At 54.4% G+C, this 10,867-nt stretch overlaps 1 protein-coding gene across 1 annotated transcript in view; it reads left to right on the top strand.

Moving 5' to 3' along the window:
• The window catches only part of LOC123043870 (ankyrin repeat domain-containing protein 2A), an 8,747-nt gene extending 1,491 nt beyond the window's left edge, over nt 1–7,256 (top strand). The window contains exons 4-6 of the mRNA XM_044466456.1: nt 6,353–6,421; nt 6,516–6,565; nt 6,697–7,256. Coding sequence (XP_044322391.1) covers nt 6,353–6,421; nt 6,516–6,565; nt 6,697–6,808 — 231 coding nt within the window. The 3' untranslated portion in view covers nt 6,809–7,256. The remainder of the gene's footprint in view (nt 1–6,352; nt 6,422–6,515; nt 6,566–6,696) is intronic.
• The last annotated feature ends 3,611 nt before the right edge of the window (nt 7,257–10,867 follow it).

The following is a 10,867-nucleotide window of genomic DNA, read 5'->3' as shown; positions in this document are numbered from 1 at the left end:
CCTCTACGCAGTCAAAACGGAATATGCGAGGACGTAATTCGTTCAAGACGATCCTTTGTAAGCCTTTGGTGAAGATGTCCGCGAACTAGGAAGAAGTTGGTACATGCTGGGACCTTGACATCGCCGATGCTGACATGTTCGCGAATGAAGTGCAGGTTGATTTTGACATGCTTAGTGCGTTGGTGTTGAACCGGGTTGCTGGAGAGGTACATCGTGTTGACATTGTCGCAGAACACAACGGTGGCTCGACGGAGCTCGGTGAGACGCTGATGGAGCTACCAAGACTTGGCGATGACATTTGCCACGACCCAGTATTCTGCTTCTACGCTAGAACGAGACACAATGTTCTGGCCCTTGCTGGCCCAGGACACCATGTTTGGCCCGATGAACACACATAAGCTAGAGGTGGAGGGCCTCGTGTCCGTGCAATCGGCCTAGTCCGCATCATAGTAAGCCACCAGGTCATGGGATGGAGCAGCGCCGTGGATGCGAAGACATTTGCCACGACACAGTATTCTGCTTCTACGCTAGAACTAGACATAATGTTCTGGCCCTTGCTGGACCAGGACACCATGTTTGGTCTGATGAACACACAGAAGCTAGAGGTGGAGGGTCTCGTGTCCGTGCAATCGGCCTAGTCCGCATCATAGTAATCCACCAGGTCATGGGATGGAGCAACGTCGTGGATGCGAAGACCAAGATGAGCTGTACCTTGCACATAGCATAGGATTCGTTTGACAAGCTGGAGATGCGGCTCGCGGGGATCATGCATGAAGAGGCAAGCTTGTTGGATGCATACGATGTCGGGACGCGTGACTTTCAATACTGTAATGCACCGACGAGGCCGCGGTAGTGGGAATGATCGGTGACAAGCTTGTCGTCGGTGGCAGAGAGTTTGGCGCTGGCGTCGAGAGGGGTGGAGATGGGGCGATAGTTGAGCATGCCGACATAGTCCAATATCTCAAGCGCGTACTAATGATGCGAGAAAAATAGGCCGGCAGAGTGTTGGACGTTCAAGCCAAGGAAGTGGTGTAGGTCGCTGAGGTCAGTCATGGCGGACTTGGGATGGAGCGAGGTGACGACGGAGTGCAGTAGGCTAGAGGAGCTTGCCATCAGGATTATGCCATCCATGTATAGCAGCAAATAGGCAGTGGACGAGTTGTGATGGAGGATGAAGAGCGAGCTGTCGCTCCTCGAGGCGGTGAAGCCGAGCGTGAGGCTATGCGTGGTGAAGCGAGCAAACCAAGCCCGAGGCGCCCGCTTGAGGCTGTAGAGGGAGCGCTGGAGTTTACAGACTAGTGGTTCGTGTCGATGAAGCTGGCGAGTTGGGCGCTATAGACGATCTCATCGAGAACCCCGTGAAGAAGCGCATTCTTCACGTCGAGCTGATGGATCGGCCATGAGCCGGTGACTATGAGGCTGAGGACGACCTTGCTTTGTGTGAAGCCTCAAAGAACCCAATGCGCTTCCTGACAAGCAAGGGGGTTGTCGAAGTTGAACCTGTGCCTTTAAATCCACTTGCTGCTCACAACATTCTCACCTATAGGTCAAGGCACCAAACACCACATATTATTCTGTAACAGTGCATTATATTACTCGCGCAGGGCAGCATACCAGTTTGGATCCTTAAGGGCGGAATGATAGGAGGCAAGTATGGGAGTCAGACGTCGTGGCGATGTCAAATGGCTCTTTGGGAAGGGGAAAACCTGATTTTTGGCGGGTGCGCATGCTTTGACTATTTTGTGGAGTAATAGGGGTGGCTTTGGGAGGGATAAGGGGGACGCGCGGTAGGTCGCTAGAGGTAGGGAAAAAGCAATAGGGGCTCGCGTGGGGCCGTGGTGTGTCGGATGCAGTGGGGACGCCGCGTAGAACCGTGTGGCGGAAGACGAGGTGGATGCGGGTGTAGTGCATATAGGTGGGGTCTGCGAGGCAGGAGCAGGAGAATGTAGCAGGGGATGCACGCGATTCGAGGAGCAATTGGTGGGTGTAGGTGGGCTGGCAGCCGAGCAGATTATGACTTGGGTTCTCTTTCTATGTACGAGGCGGAGGACCACATTGACTGCTACTACGAGCCTTTGGAACAGGATGTCACATGGCGCCACGCCTATGTCACCATCCTCTAGATATGCGGCTCCATTTCAATGAGCCCTATGATGTCATCAAGTCACCAGATAACATCGCCTTCCGTGCCTGGAGCCAACTAAACTCCTTCTACGACAACTAACCTGGTCATGTGATTCATCTTGGCGCGGAGTTCCGCAACACCACCCAAGGTGATCTGCTCATCGACGAATACTGCCACCCGGCTCAAGGCCCTAGCCAATTCCCTCGGTGACATCGACGAGCCGGTGACAGATCGCACACGGGCTCTCCAGATCATCTACGGCCTTTCGCACCGCTTCTAGATTATGGCCTCTGTCTTGCCAATGCAGGCCCCCTCCCCACCTTCATCAAGGCGCGCTTGCGTCTCTTGCTGGAGAAGGTCACCCTCGATGCCCATAAGTGCACGAGGGCACCTTCGTTCTCGTCATTGGCATCTGCTGCAACGGCGAGAACTCCAACAACGCCATCTCCTCTAGCGGTGCCTCTGCTGACCAGGGACCCTCCCGCCCCTTCGGGCGATCGTGGCCAGTCTAGCCGCTCCGGTGGCGGTTCGAACGACCACGTCGTGGCTGCGGCAATGGTGGCCGTCCCCAGCTGCTGTAGCAAGGTGGTGAGGCGCCTTGGATGGGGACTTTGCTCCTCTTAGTGCTCCCTTCCCGCCAACTGGTCGCGCTCTTTGGTTCCCACCGAATGCCGCCGTCTTCATCGGGCCACGCCCTGGCACCCCTGGTTAAGCATACATGGTCTTCTACCGGGCCCCAGCCTACACCATACGCGCCTCCCCAGCAGTTGTCTACACCAAGCCAGCATGTTGAACGCCTCCACGAGCAACCTCTCGCTCTAGCATACGGCGCCGCTTATTGGTACCCCGACACCGCCGCCTCGTCTCACATCTCCAGAAACATGGGTAACCTCACCAAAATTTATGATGTTTCAGTGCAACATCTTCCTCACATCATGGTCGGCAACAGATCCTCTCTCCCTGTCTCTCATGTCGGCAACACCCATCTTCGAGCCACCCCTTCCACCTCATGTTTTAGTTTCTTCTAACATCATTAAGAATTTCATTTTCGTACACAGGTTTACTTACGATACTTCTTATTCCATTGAATTTGACCCCGCTGTTTTTTCTGTGAAGGACCTGGCCAGCTGGACGCTGCTCATGAGATCCAATATCTCTGGCCACTATACCCGTTCATCGGCTCCGGCGCCATCGCTCTCACCACTTTTCCCAGACGGCGGTGCCAGAGGTTGCCAATGGAAACACCGGTGAGAGCAGTGGTGTCGGAGCTGAAGAACGGGTATAACAGGCTGTAGCTATTGGATCTCATGAGTAGCGTCCGTGTGGGTAGGTCCTTCGTAGAAAACTAGCGGGATAAAATTCAATGGAACATGAATTATCATAGTAAACTTGCATATGGAAATTAAATTCTTAATGATGTTAGAAGAAACTAAAATATGATTAAGGTGGAAGGGTGGGGTGGAAGATGGGTGTAGCCGACAGGGAGAGAGGATACATTGTTGACCACGATGTGAGTAAGATGCTCCATTGAAACACCATAAATTTTGTTGTGGTTACATGTGTTTCCCGAAATGTGAGACGAGGCGTCGGTGTCGAGGTATCAATCGGCAGCGCCGGGTAGCTGGAGCGAGAGGTTGTTGGCATTCAGCATTCTGACTTGGTCCCAAAATGGTTAGACGGCGGCTGTGGAGGCGCATAAGGCGTCAACTGTGGGCCAGAGTAGAAGACAGACTGGGCACGCTTGAGCATGGGCATTGCCTGAGGACGTCGACGGCGTTCGGTGGGAACCAAGTGGCGGGAAGGGAGCACTCCAGGGAGCAAAGTAGCCCATCCAGGGCGGCTGACCACCTTGCTGCTGCCGCTGGGGATGGGCCCCTTTGCCTCGGCCGCGGTGCGATCGCCGGAGCCGTCGTCGCTAAACCGGCCACGATCGCCCAGAGGGTCAGAAGGAGCTCGATCAGCAGACGCACCACCAGAGTTGCCGCATATGCCAATGACGAGTGCGGAGGTACCCTCGATGCGATCCAACAGGAGATGCGAGCTCGGCTGGATGAAGGTGGAGAAGGGGGGCGACATTGGCATGACGGAGGCCATAATTTGGAAGCGGCGCGAGAAACCACGGATCATCTGGAGAGTCAGCGAGTAGTCAGTCAATGGCTCGTCTACTTTATCGAGGGCGTCGGCTAGGGCATTTGAGCCGGCGGTAGTATTCCCCGGTGCGCAGATCGCCTTGGGTGATGTTGCGGAACTCGGCGCCATGATGGATCCCGCTGCCAGGTTGGTTGTCGTAGAAGGAGGTCAGCTGGCTCCGGGCGCGAAAGGCGGTGTTGTCCGGCGGCCAGATGACATCATAGAGGACGTCGGAGATAGATGTATATCCAGAGGAGGGTGGTGATGTTGGTCTGGCACCATGCGACATCCTGTTCCAGGGGCTTGGTGAACGTGGCCCTCGGCCTCATGCATAGAGAGAACACGCCTCATAATCTGCCGCCATTTGGAAAAATTGTTGGCGGCAAGATCTAGCTTGAAGTTGAGGAAGTGCGATGTTCAGCTGGTGCATGGAGGGCAGGCTGGAGAATGAGGCGCCGGGCTTGAGCAGAGCACGCTGATCGATTGACAGGGTGATGACGTAGGAGGGAGCCGTGGCTGGTGGGGCGACAGGGAGCTGGAGTCCGTAGGAGAGTGAACCGGAAGGAGTCGGAGCACCTCTGAGGGGTTGTTTGGATAAGAGGCGGTATATGGAAAACGAGTTTGTACCAGAATTTTAGCAAAATCAGTTTTGCTAATTGATTTTTGGATTACCGATTTACACAATAACACGTTTGGGTTTGGAAATGGGTAAAACTGGCTTGTGTATTTCCTTGTTTGGATAGATAACGATTTGCTTCCTTCCGTGACCTTCTCTCTCTTACTAACCCCAATTTTGGCCATTGCTGATGGCTTCGCAAGCTCCACCTGCGATTCCTTCTGTAGATCGTTCTCAGCCCGTAGATGCCGGTGCACTCCTCTCCTTGTTTTGCGATGCCGGTGCACTCCTCCCGACGGGACGGCCTCGACGAGTTCGCGCAGAGAGGCTTCCCTGGTCGCCCATAGGCTCTGAACAAGGAGATCTGCTGCTCGTGCTCATCCCGCAGTCTGCCGCCCCTCGGCGCTTGCTGTACAGGAGTGCCCCTCGTCGGCCCACATAGGCTCTGCTTGGGGAGCTGCTCCTCGAGTTCATCCCACAGATCCACCGCCCCTCGACGCTGGCTGTCCAGGAACATCCCTTGTCGGCCTTGCATAGGATCTGCGGCGGGAGAACTGCTCCTCGAGCTCATCCGGCAGGTCCGCCGCGCCTCGATGCCGGACGTCCAGAGCATCCCTCTCGGCACCACATAGGTTCTGCTCGGGTCGAGTTGATTCGCAGGTCCGCCGCCCCTCGACGCTGGCATCCGTACCTGGTAGTGCAGATCTAAGGGAATGCTCAACGCCGGCCACCTTGACGGCGGCCATGTCGGGGCTGGAGGTGAGCGGCAAAAAACGCAAAACTGGCGCCACAAAGCTGTTGGGAAACGAGCCGTCGGAGGGGGAAGCAGTTACGATCACGTATATAGCGATCGCGATTTTGGAAAAACGGATAATAGTAGATTTCCCACAAACCTGAAATCCAGGGTTTTGGAGAACCAAGTTTCCTATATACGTGGATTAGTGATCGTAGCCAAACAAGATTTTAGTTTGTTGAACCGTTTTCCTGGTTTATAGAGAACAGATTCTGTACATACGCCCTATCCAAACAACGCCTTAAGGACAGGGAAACAATGGTTAGCGGCGCGGAAGACATAATGTGGTTATGGGAGGGAACTTGAGCTACCAAGTTGGAGAATATAATTCACCGTAGATTGTATTCACAGCTCAGTGTTACATATATACATGCCGAAGCACACAACGGCAAGCTAGGTTGTTGCAACTGAATCTGCTATAGAGACGCGAACATGGGCTACGTGCGTTGTGACCGTGTGCGTGACGCAGGAAGCGATCGATCGGGTGGAGGCGTGGAGCTGCAGACGTGGCTGACAACTTGTTCCAACATATTGTACCAGATAAAATATATTCCAGTACTTCTGTTTGAATTTTGTTACTCTGAGCAGATGAAATTATCTTATGGTTTTAAACTGAACTTGCGTTTTCCGTAAGAATTCCATGTTATAGTGATAACCGTTGTTTTATGACTCTGCAATTGGACTACAGAATGTTAACTCTGCAAACTTGGAGAAGAACACGCCTCTCCACTGGGCATGCCTCAATGGACATACAGAGGTAATTCAGTTGCCTCACTATTCTAATAGTGGTTTTCATGCACCGATCTACTAAATACATAATGACACGAATGCTTATAAAAACAACCTTCCAGGTAATCAAGGCTTTGATATGTGCGGGGGCTATCGTAAGTGCACTGAACAGGTATGTTAAAATGTAAATGACCGCACCAGAAGAAATGGTGGTTTGATTGTGAAATACATTCTGCGGGATGTATTAGATCTTTCTTACTTAGTGATGTCTGTGTTATAAAGGCATGATTTGGTATTCTGCAGCCATGAGAAAACCCCTATGGACGAGGCACTGACCCTTGGAAAGATGGAAGTGGTCGATGCGATCGGTGCAGCAGTAGCTCAAGCAGAGCTCAATGGTGTTACTGTTTCCTAAGCAGACCCGACATTCTCCTTGTGCGATGGATGACGATGATCGGTCACCCTCTTGTCTTTTTTCGCCACAGTTTCTTCCGGTCTGTGTCACTTAAGATGCTGATATGCTAGTATATGGGGCATCAGGGTGTGTTGAGCCAAGAGTTAACTATCATCTGTGTCTGCAATCACCTGTTAGTGTCAAATGCCCTGAAAGTCTGGCTGCTGACTATGTGTGCAGCAGTCAGATGTATTATCTTGTTCTATAAGATTGCAGGTGTCTGGTAAGGCCATCGACTTGTGCTGCTGAACTAATTCATTTCTCGCGCAATGTCCTAGATAGATCCCTGTGTTTACAGTGAGCTGACATTTGCATTTATGGTTTCTTGTGTTGGTGTTGATCCCTTTCAGCGTTCAAATACACTGTATCAGTTATCAACTTATCCTTATGTTTCTGATATTATTATGTATACTTCTGTTGCTTGTTTGAGTTGCAAACTGAATTCATGAACTGTATGGCACGATATGTTCCAGTTGATTTTGCTCAGCTGGCCTCCCCACTGTACATCTGGGCCATGTATCTGAATCATGTTTGGGCCCCTCTGAAAGCAACAGGATAGAGCCCACTGCCTAGAAAAGTCAAGACACCACCCAGAAAGATCATGGCTGTCCACGAGGCAAAAATACCAGTCATGGATGGTCGGCCCATTTCTTTGTCCAAATTGAATCTCCACACACACGCAAAAAAAAAAAAAAAAAAATCCTGCACAGTGTGAGCTCTCCCTCACTTTGTCAAATTCAGGTCGCTGTGGCCTATATAGCTACACTCCGTTCTCACTCTCACTTAGTCACTTTGTCAAAATCCAAGAGGCACTTGCGGCAGGCGTGTTTTGCCAGACTGACGCACCACTCGCCAACCGGGTCAACTGTTTAGGTCGCTCTCTTGATCTGTTCGGCCAACCAAGGTCAGTGTCGCGGCTATAAGAAGAAGACAATGAGGAAGAAGGAGAGCTTCTGACGGAAGAAACTTGTTATCGAGGGGCGACAGGGCAGACGAGGACATGCCGTCGCCGTCGGCGTTGTGAATCGACATTCATAATAGAGGTCACGGGCTCACGGCAGGGAGCCCGTCGCCTTCCTCGCTTCCTCGCTGCCTCGGTTACTCCGGGACACGAACGCGACGGCGGCGAAGGGGGTATTCACATTCACACAAATCAATGCCGCTGCCGCGGGTGGCCCGTGATGCAGTCGTCGGTCGGTCGAGCCACACACCATGACCATGTCACGTAGGAACGCGCCGCCCCGACGCCAGGCGCGTCGGCTGATCGGTCGGTTTTCGTCGTAAATGCGCCATGTGGCAGTGGCACCGCGGGAGGTCGACGCAGTCGGCGGCTTGACGTCCTCCGTTCATTTATCTCTACGTACGAATGTATGCATGTAGCGGTACGTGGACACGGAGGGCGGCAGCAAAGGCAGTTACTACTGTGCTGATCTGCTACTGCTTTGACGTTTCTCTCCTCGGATCGCTGCTGAGGCCTGAGGGCGCACGTACTTGGGCGCAGTGATATATGTGCCTGCCACCCCATGACGCACCTACTACCTCCGTCCGGGTTTCTAGGGCCCCTCAACACCGTATGCCTGTACCATATTTAGAAGGCCTCCGGCTTGAGCACAATGCAAAAGTTAAACCATGCGTCTTCCCAACAGAGCAATCAATGCATGCGCTGCATGCATGCACGCTTGATCAAGGGAGAGAGAGCGAGTAAAAATTACTCCTACTTCTGTACGCTGCATGCAGGCGTGGGAAGGAAAACCAAAGCGTTCCATGCATGCAGTAACTGCGCGGGCGAAGCTCATTGGCCGCTCGCTCTGCTAGAATATCTCGGGGGAGGTTAGAGCAGATCGTGCCTTGGTCCATGCGATTCGGTCGGCGGGACTTAAAAAACCCGGACGAAGGTAGTACGTACGAGCCGATCCAAGATTCCAAGGCAGCGTACTCCGCCGTACCCGTGTAGCGGCACATGCAGATGCAGCATGCTACGTGTCAGGCGACACGTGCACGTTCCAGGCGCATGCAGGTACGCGGATGCCTGTCGACCCGATCTCGTGGCCGTGTTGACTTGGCGCCCACCCGTCCGGCCACTGCGACTGTAGTACAAGCAAAGCGGCGACGCCATTTCAGCAATCGCACGCGCCGTGTCTCTGGTGTTTGTCTCCTGGCCAGGGAGAAAGAGAGAGTGTTAGACTATGTATAGCGTCTGTATTTGTGTACGTATATTGTATCTATTGTAACGCACCCATTATATATATGAGATAAGCCACCCCTAGAGGGTTGTGCTGGTTCCCCCAAAACTTATTGTCTTACATGGTATCACGCTAGGTTACGATCGCTTCCGCTCAAAACCCTAATACCCGCACCGCCGCCGCCGCCGCTTTCGCCGCCGCGCCACCGATCGCGCCGCCGCCATGTCGAGCGCCGCCACGACTGGTTCCACCGCCGCGGGACTCCTCCCGGCCTCCCTTGCGGCTCTCCTGAACCTTCCGTTGGACGCCGTCGCCCTCCCGGCCCCGCTCGGGACCCGGAGCATTGGCTCCGTCTACTCGACACCGCTGGCGCCCTCGCTCGGGCGCGACCTCGCGGTCTACACCGCGGCGCCGCCGTCCGCCACCGATCCTGCGGGCGTTGCCCCGCCGCTCCTGCCGGCCGCGCCCGACACCGCCCCGATGGCGAGGTTTGCGGCGTCCGCCCCGGTCGCGGGCTTTGCGGCGTCCGCCCCGGCCGCGGTGCTGCCTACCCCCGCACCGACTCCGGTGCCTCCGGCTGCCTCCATGGTGCTTGCACCCCAGGCAGCCTCCTCGATGGGACCGTCATCACCGCCGCCGTTTCACTTCGGTCATCTCATCACCATCAAGCTCTCCGCCGACAACTACATCTTCTAGCGTGCGCAGGTTCTTCCGCTCTTGGGGAGCCATTATCTGCTCGGCTATGTCGACGGATCTCTTCCTTGCCCCCCGCACTGGTGGACAGCATGCACGGTCCGGTCTACAATCCGGCCCATCACGTCTGGACGGGGCAGGATCAGGCAAACCTCTCCTCCATCCAGGGGTCGCTCTCGCCGGCTGTCGCCGGGCTTGTTGTTTTCGCGAAGACGTCTCATGAGGCCTGGACCATCCTTAAGCGCACCTTCGCGGCGCAGTCTCAGGCCCGTGTCTCTGCACTCCGTCGTCAGCTTGGCGAGTGTCAGAAGCTTGACTCCACTGTCACTGAGTTCTACAATAAGGTCAAGGGCCTCGCCGACACGTTGGCCTCCATTGGACAGCCCCTCACCGACTCCGAGTTCAACTCGTTTATTGTCAATGGTCTTGATGAGGAGTATGATGCCTTAGTCGAGATCATCAACGAGCGGGGCAACTCGACACCCATGCTGGCACACGAGGTTTTCTCCCGCCTCCTTCTCACTGAGCAACGGGTCGAGACACGCCGCTCCCGGGGCAATGGCTCCCTCTCGGCCAACGCCGCCACCAAGGGTGGTCGCTTTTCTTCATCATCACGGGCTCCTTTGGGGCTGCCACCACCGCCCGCCTCGGCTCCCCCTCCTACCGCGACATTACCGGGGGCTGGCGGTCCGCGTGTGTGTCAGCTTTGTGGCCGCGATGGGCACTGGGCCTCCAAGTGTCACAAGCGCTTCCAGCGAAGTTTCCTTGGTCTTGGCAATGACGGCAAGGATACACGCAACAATGCCCGTCAGGTCGCCATGGCTGATCGTCCGGCGCCGCAGAAGCAACAGGGACACACTCAGTCCTACTCCATCGATCCACACTGGTACATGGACTCTGGGGCGACAGAGCATCTGACCAGCGAGATGGGGAAGCTTCACACTCGTGAACCTTATCATGGCTCCGACAAGATCCACACCGCCAATGGAGCAGGTATGCACATCTCTCATATTGGTCAAGCATCTCTTCTCACTAGACATGCCAATAGGAGTCTTCAGCTTCGCAATGTTCTTCGAGTTCCCTCTGTGACACGTAATCTTCTTTCAGTTCCTAAACTCACACGTGATAATAATGTGCTTTGTGA

This window comes from Triticum aestivum, chromosome 2B, assembly GCF_018294505.1.
Source record: "Triticum aestivum cultivar Chinese Spring chromosome 2B, IWGSC CS RefSeq v2.1, whole genome shotgun sequence".
Classification (NCBI taxonomy): domain Eukaryota; kingdom Viridiplantae; phylum Streptophyta; class Magnoliopsida; order Poales; family Poaceae; genus Triticum; species Triticum aestivum.
The sequence above is the reverse complement of the archived record's forward strand: the minus strand, read 5'-3'. Positions and strand labels throughout refer to the sequence as shown.